Raw genomic sequence first — 7,804 nt, forward strand, 5'->3', positions numbered from 1 at the left:
CATCGCCGACGTATATTCAACTGACTAGAATTCAATATTACGACTAGTACTACTATTACATACATATCTGCGGACACTTGACAAAACTACTTTTCTCGAGTGAAGACATTTCACCTTCAAAGCAGTAATTCATTGAGTTCTCATATATTTTTATTTTTAACCGCTAATAAGCGTTAGTTTAAGATGCTATCGTAATGAAAGTTGAATAAAAATTTAAGACTTTTGAAAGGAAGTTCCTTACTATTTTGTCAAAAAACCGCAGTTATAGTTTTTGCTTCGTTGAATGACTCTCTAAGCATTAACGCTCATTTTATCTTATAATCAATTATGTTTTATTTAATGGCTTACATAATGCGAAGTTTTATAGGTTGCTACGTACATAGACCGATGGTGGTGTTACGAAATATTTTTGCTTATATGCTATTTAAAAATAGGATTGATAAGCTATTACATACATACATACAAGATTTTCCAATTACATAATTAACATTTTCCGGTAGAAAAATAAAAGCCATTATACAGATTTAATAATTATAATTGCGAATGCCAACGCGAATAGCACTATCACAGTAATACAGAGTACTTCTACTTATTTGGCAACGCCGGCAAGGGTTGAACGTCGCAATTCCAAACTGGCAGTCCACGGCAAACATATGGCACAGTATTGTAGTATTTTTGTTCAGTACGCCGCTGATGTATGCGCGCTAGAACCCAACACAAGCTGCCTATTTGGTACTGGGAAGCGTCGGCCACTGTGGGGATATCACTTTTTGAGGCTGCAAATTGCAAGATAATGCATTCATTGAGGGTTTTAGGTCGACATAGATTAAATAAAATTATAGTTTAAAACACTAAAACCTCCCTATTACAATTGCCATTCGTACTGTCATCAGGTATGTAACTTGAGAATAGAAATCGCTGCATCTTTTAGGCGCATCAATATTACATAGTTACATCCCGAGTTAATAAAAGGAAGGTAAAAATTAGAAATTTGGGTAATTTTACTTTTGACATACGTTTGACAACTCCCTCCTTTTGCCAGCTTACACGATCGATACACTGCCAGGGCAACACATTTCTCGAATGGGGGGCTATCCAGCGGCTAAGTATTTCCGTCGCTATACTGTCCATGTTTGCATCCAATCCAGGCATCAATGTACCAACTAATGTAGGACTGAAAAATCAAATCATTCATCAAACAGATATATTTCACACATAAATAAGTAAACCAACTTTACAATGGTCATTGGTGTTGGTTAGACTGAAAAACTTTTTTAATTAAAACTACTCAGTTCTCAAAAAAATTTCCGTTGCCAATTGAATGCCCACTCACCATTTGGCAGCATGGTAGTATAAGTGGGAGCCAGCTAATTCGCTGTACAATCCATTTGACTGCATACGTGACGAGTCGCACCCAAAAAGGAAGACCACACAATTCATTTGCTGACGGGCAATGTGTTTGCCTTGGATGTATTGCAATCCAGAACCGTGGCCAGCATACCTGAAACAGAAATGACGAAGTGAAAAGGTAAATTGAATCTCAGTGCCAATAAATGCATTTTTACAAGTGCAGATTCCGAAACATTTTCTTAATTTCAGATTATGGGCTTTGTTGCTAAAAATATGTTAAAAATTCGTACTAAAGTTTATCATTTTAAAAACGTCAATATGCAATTTAACATACAGTACATTTCCAAAAGGAATAAGAGTAATTATTTTGGTTAAATCTTTGGCTACAAAGTTTAATTTTCTCTCTTTAATTTAGGATATGCGTTGTATATATGTACATGAAGTGAATAGTCACTGTCTCTTACACATAGCAACTCCGCTTAAAAAAGTCGTTTAGCAGCTCGTCTTGTGTTGGCTTTTGTGCGGCCTTCTTTAACCAGTTTGGCAGCCAAAACTCGAAAAAGCAACGCATGCGCATCTCCGTCTTTGGTAAATTGTTATCTAGAAAAAGGTAAAGGCCAAGTATGGATTATAAGTAGGTAAGTAATTATATTTAATACCGCAATTAAGTGCACAACGTACCAGGATTCAGAAGGCAGCCACCATCAGTGATGTTTACGCGCAGATACCCACTATGAATGCGTTCTCTGTAGAGAGTATGCAATCGCCAAAGACATTGTAGAGAACTAACACGACAGTATTCTTGTTGGACGTTCAATTCCTCCCAAAAGAAATGATCAAGACGCTGAAAGCATTAAATAGATTAAGCTGAGCTACTTAAATTACATTATAGTTGGCGATGTACAAACACACCTCATCCACAATTAAAATGCACGGATAGTGATGAATAGATGGCTCTTTTGTGCCGTTGCTAGTGTCGCTTCCAATATTTTCTTCGGCTCCTGCTGCTGTGCAATGAGTATAATTTGAAAATTAGAATGAATCTACAATTATCGCGAAAGTGCTTACAAGCAGTCTGTAGTTTGAATAATAATTTAGCAGCGCTACTTTGCTCGCGGGCATTGCTTGTAAGCATTGCACAAATTTTATGAATTTCCAGTTCCGACAGTGATTCGACTTTCATGGCGGTAAGTGAGAGCAAAACGCGTTCTTGCGATTCCCAGTGGTACTCATTGCAAAAGTCATCGACATTAGCGAATGCTTTTCTTTGCTTACTCAACAGCAAAGCAGCTTCAGTGGGGGATCTGGTGTAAGGTTGACCAGTGAATAGAAAACTCCAAGGAAAAAAAAAGTTTTTCAGCTCTTTCAATGCTTGCTGCAACATAATAATTAGATTAGAAATATGGAAGTACATACGTAAGAAAAACTCAGTAATCTTACTGCAATGTGCTGGTCTAATTCGTATAACATATCCCAATATAATTTTTTTGCTTCTTTCGTGTTATATTCTTTTGGATCCACATTAATGCATTGCTTTAATTGATTTGCAATGTTGGCATATTTTTTGAACAGCCCCTCCTGCTCTGGTCCACTGAAGCGCAGGCATATTGGTGTTGCATATTCCCTACTACGTGCATGCCTCAATAATGTTACATATATATTTGAATCTAACTCTTGTATTTGCCGGAAAACTGAGAAGGTAGTTTCCGTTCGAGGTCCTTTACACAATTGGAGTATTGTCCATTCTGAATATCAAAAAAAGAAGATAGCAATATTCAATAACAAATTTTATTTAATTCACCTTTGGGCAGTTGTTGACAAATTTCTTCGATTTTGCGCACGCCTTCCAAAGGGTCAATGATATTTTGCAGAAAGTTACACGAAACTGTTTGCGGCTTATCTTCGGTGTTACAGTTTGTATGGGGTATACTAATTTTCTCCAGCGCAAGCTGCATAAGCTTGTTACTATTAGAGAAAGAAATTCTAAGAAGTTGATTTTATGCAATGCAAATTTATTTACCTCTTTAGGTTGTCCTTTTCCCAGTCATTCATTCCTAGAAGCAATTGTTCCGCCAACTTGGGCTTATCGCGTAGTTGTTGATTTCCACATACCGACGATTCAATTTGAAAGTACCGGTCCTGAGAAGCCTGATAAAGCGCACGTACTTGGTAGAAAATGGATTTGAGAAAATTTCCATTGTTATATTCACTTTCCACTTGGTCAAGAAAAATCTCTGTGAAAATAAATGTCTTCATTCAACCCTCACATGTCCATGGGAAAACAAATTATTGTCATAAACCTTTTGCATTTGGACCAGCATTCACAGCAACGTTGCCTTGCAACAGATATTGCACTATATTCTCCTCCATTCCCCAAAAACTTTCTTTTGCAAATGTTTGCTTTCACGACGAAAATAAATATTTTTGAATCTACAGCGCCGCAAAAAGTTAAGCTGTCAAAATTTGATTTTGACATGATCGTCTTAATACAGGGTGCAAAGGTGAACAAAAAATATGTTTAGAACAGGGTCACTCAAATGACGAATTATAACCTAAAAATACCCAAACAACGTTAGCACCTCGATAGTTCGCCGATTTTCTTTAGGCTAATTGCACACTTGTCGTCCAATCAGTGTTGCGTTATCGTCTCGCCCTGAAATTTTGAGCCGAGCACATGCATTTTTTAAGGAGATCTGCACACTTGTCGTTATCGGCATATCGTAGAAGATGCAGAAACGGATAAGTACGGCACTATCGTTTGCTAATCGTTGTGCACGCATTGTTTGTTTACATTTTATGGGGAAAAATTAGTGAAAAAGTTAATATTTGCATTAAAATTGCATAAAAATGAGTATTTTTGGCATAAATTCTGTGGAAATTATTAAAAAGTGGATAATTGCATTAAAATTCAATAAATGTGTGCGTTTTAACTATAAAATATGACGAAATTGTAAAAAGTCTCTGTGTGCATGCACAAAACACATTTCAGGAAAAGAAAAGAAGAGATATTACTGAAAAATTATGTCTAGAATTGTTGCAGCACAGTCTATATTTTAAAAATTGCAGGTTTTTGTAAATATTTCGCGAAAATATCAACCAGAAAAACAGAAAATACCTGCTCCAAGTGAATTTTTAGACGCCAACAAAATTGAAATATCACGACCGAGTGTGCGAAAGTGTAGTCGTCATGTAATCGTTGCATCATGATTGTGACGATGAAGCAACTATGATTGGACGACCAATGTGCAGAAAGCCTTAAAATATATGATAGATGTAATCTCGATTAGACGAGGGGCGTGGCATCTCCCCCTACAAACGTAATTTGTCATACTGCATATCTCAGGAAATATTTGTGATAGAGTACTGGAGCTTGGTATGGAGATATATTAAATCACTTTCATACTCATGGAGGAGGTCTGCCACCTGTTAAAAAATCAAATTCAACTTGAAGTAAGGGAATTATTTATTTAAAAAATTGATGCCAAGAGGCTTAAAAAAGTTGTTGTTTGAAAATATTTTTGAAAGGGTTGCCACCTGTTTGAAAAGTCATATTAAATTAATTATTCGCAAGCTATATGGGTGTCATACGAAAAATTATTATGAAAGCTGCAGATTGAACATTTACAAAGGTATAAAGGTGTTTTACAATGGTTGCCACCCGTTTAAAAATTAAAATCAATTATCAATTAATTTAATTACACTACAAAAATATGGGTACCAATCGAAAAGTTTTTGAAAAGGGTTTTAGTTCTAAGTAGGAAGGTTCCACCCTGTTAAAAAAATCGAAATTTACTTGAGTTAAGGGAATAAGGTAATTGGAATATGTTCAGAATATCGGTGTCGGACGAAATGGGTTTAATCAGGGCTACCGCTGAATCCGTCATAGACCGAATTTTCTCGAAATCTACGAAAATGTTATACTAAAGGTAAGACCGCACTAAGCGGCGCGACACTGCAGCGGCACTACGCGACACTTTTTGGTATATCGCACTGAAACTGCAGCGGCGCGACACTTCGCTGCAAACTATTTAATTTATTTGTGTCAAAACCTTCAAGCAAGATGGATGCCAGTGACGCTGATGTAATGTTAATGCCTTTTATTTTTATTTTCCTTGGCGAATTCTTCTCAAATATTATGTTTCTTTACATACAATTTTCTTCTTAAATATTCGCGCGGTGTTATATGTATAATGAGCTAGACATTTATAAAGAAGTATTAATTATTAAATAAATAAAGAAATATAGCCAATACTGGTCAAGAAAAGGAGTTTCTATTACTGCCATCAGCGCAAATTACAAATCCCGGCAAATAATCCCGGGATTTTCAAGACCTTAAAAAGTTTGGGATCCCGGGATTAACATTCCTAGTACATATTTCCTGTATATCCCGTGGTATCCCTTTCCGACATGGTTAACATGAGCTCACAAAAAGTTAATAGCGTTTTCTGAAAAACCGATCATTTTGAGTTGATACGCTTTTGAAAAAAGTTTGCGATAAATTCGCACACTGCCATCGACTAATTGACATTATGGCTCTCTATAGTGCTAAACATGATTAAAGGTAATCAACTTAAGTGCAAAAACAAAAACAAAAACTGTGTTTACATGAACCACAACAGTGCGGGCAACAAGGTAAAAGACGCAGACACACAACTGCATAAATAAGTAGTTTATTTATATATATGTATATATGTACATACATATATGTATGCATGTAAATACATACTCACAAGTGTGGCCTAGGTATGCTTCTTCTTCACATTACAATTTCCCCCAAATAGTATCTAGCAGTTGCCATGGTTATGCCTCGAATCAGACCGTATTTAATGTGCTCAACTTGGCTGCCAACACACAACAACGCACATTTTAGCATCAATCAAGTAATTAATTAGACAAAACACTTGAAAATTTTGTTGTTCGCTGTATAGAGAGCCCTTTGAATCTACGCTATCTGGGCATTCTTGTAATTGTCGCAATTTTTCGCTCATCCAAAGAGCCAATTTATTTCCTCTTGAGTGCTGTAGTTTTGGAAATTGTTTATATTTAAAGGGAGAAAGAAAGTTTATGATCAGAGTTGTCATTTTGGTAAATTATTACCAAAATTGGTAGAAAAAATTTGGGATGGTAAAAAGGTAAATTCTTCTTTATCGCATTAATTTTCGAGCGCTTTACTGCACACTTTTACACACTTTACTTTTATGTACATATGTATATCGGTAAAAGGCGAACATATCGTGATCCTTTCGAAACTCATTTTACGGGAATTCTGAGGAGCTCTTGATTGCCTAAATATTTTAAATGATTCTATGAATAAAAAGAAAAAATGGACAGGTACGTAATTACACATTTTGATCGTTCGCAAAAAAAATTAATAAAAATTAACCCCAGTTTTTATAAATAGCAATTGTTAAATGAAAAAACCACATAAGACCGACAGCAAAAAACTCAACGGGAATTCTTAGCTACACATTGATGGCTATATTAAAAGTCAATGGACTATAAAAACTGCTTGCCGAAATTCAGATTAAAGAACTTGAAATTTAGACGAAAACTTTTGGAATTATTCTAAATGTTGTATATAGCATGAATCCTCGATGTTTATGGGTTTGGTAAAATCGCAAACAATATCCATATACAAACAAAAAGAGCAAAAAATAAATAAAAAACTTGAAGAACATTGTGAATACTAAAAAAAATCACCAAGGGGGTTTTTGAGTCACCGTATTTGACTATAATAAATCCAGTTGAAGTTTTTTTGTTTCAAATGATGGAGTTTCGTTGTTGCCTTTAGTTTCATCACTTTCGCATTTGGTTAAAGGAAACCGAGAAGATGCCATTAATATGATCTTAAATATCCTATCAATAGTTAAATAAAAAGTTCCTTAATAAAAAATTTTAATTTCTATTGAAATAGAACTGAACTGTAGTTTTTTTTTTAAATAGCTGAAAAAAGTTATTGGTAGATATTTTCCAGATTTTGTAAATTTTTTTCAAGTGGATGGTAAATACTTTTTTTAGTTAATGGCAACCCTGTTTATGATAGACTTCTACCTCCTAAGGGCCCTAAGGGCCGGTTGTTCCATGTCTGGTTATCACTACTCACCGGTTAAACATCATTATCGACGTTTTTGACACCATGCTTATAACATGTGATCGATAAAGCAGTCGTTGTATTTAACCGGAGCTTCTACCTCTGATTTGTGCAAATCAGACATTGAACAACCGGCCCTAACTAAAGCAGTGGTCGGCATGCCATAGCTCACTGAGCGCTCTCTAAGCACGTGTGTGTTTCACACGTATACGAAGAGCGGCAGCTGAGCAGTGCATTTAACGCACACAGTCTCACTTAGGGCCGGTTGTTCAATGTCTGATTAACACTAATCGGAGGTAGAAGCTCTGGTTAAGTACAACGACTGCTTTATCGATCACATGTTATATGCATGATGTCGAAAAC

The 7,804-nt window shown here is 35.7% G+C and overlaps 1 protein-coding gene across 3 annotated transcripts; it reads right to left on the reverse strand.

Moving 5' to 3' along the window:
• Positions 1-254: 254 nt before the first annotated feature.
• On the reverse strand, positions 255-3,803 carry LOC118745952 (separin-like). Of its 3 annotated transcripts, none has more exons than XM_036479624.1 (11): positions 3,651-3,803; positions 3,371-3,584; positions 3,152-3,315; positions 2,791-3,095; positions 2,419-2,725; positions 2,263-2,354; positions 2,032-2,194; positions 1,815-1,950; positions 1,334-1,501; positions 1,017-1,174; positions 255-776 (listed from the first exon to the last, which is right to left on the reverse strand). In XM_036479624.1, the coding sequence occupies exons 1-11, from the start codon at positions 3,718-3,720 to the stop codon at positions 586-588; spliced, it is 1,968 nt and encodes a 655-aa protein (XP_036335517.1). In that variant the 5' UTR covers positions 3,721-3,803; the 3' UTR covers positions 255-585. The 3 variants fall into 3 exon arrangements, with proteins under 3 accessions (XP_036335517.1, XP_036335516.1, XP_036335518.1); XM_036479623.1 differs by having other exon boundaries at positions 2,263-2,357; XM_036479625.1 differs by having other exon boundaries at positions 627-776; positions 1,006-1,174; positions 2,263-2,357.
• Between the last annotated feature and the right edge of the window lie 4,001 nt (positions 3,804-7,804).

This window comes from Rhagoletis pomonella, unplaced genomic scaffold (genome assembly GCF_013731165.1).
Source record: "Rhagoletis pomonella isolate Grant_MI unplaced genomic scaffold, Rhpom_1.0 Rhpom_scaffold_00010, whole genome shotgun sequence".
Classification (NCBI taxonomy): Eukaryota; Metazoa; Arthropoda; class Insecta; order Diptera; family Tephritidae; genus Rhagoletis; species Rhagoletis pomonella.

Excerpts from the sequence above, each read along its gene's own strand:
- LOC118745952 (XM_036479623.1), bottom strand. The coding sequence starts at position 3,720 with ATGGAGGAGAATATAGTGCAATATCTGTTGCAAGGCAACGTTGCTGTG. Across the intron at positions 3,585-3,650 it reads TGCTGGTCCAAATGCAAAAG|AGATTTTTCTTGACCAAGTG; the intron begins GTTTATGACAAT and ends TTATTTTCACAG. Across the intron at positions 1,502-1,814 it reads TTTAAGCGGAGTTGCTATGT|GTATGCTGGCCACGGTTCTG; the intron begins GTAAGAGACAGT and ends TTTCTGTTTCAG.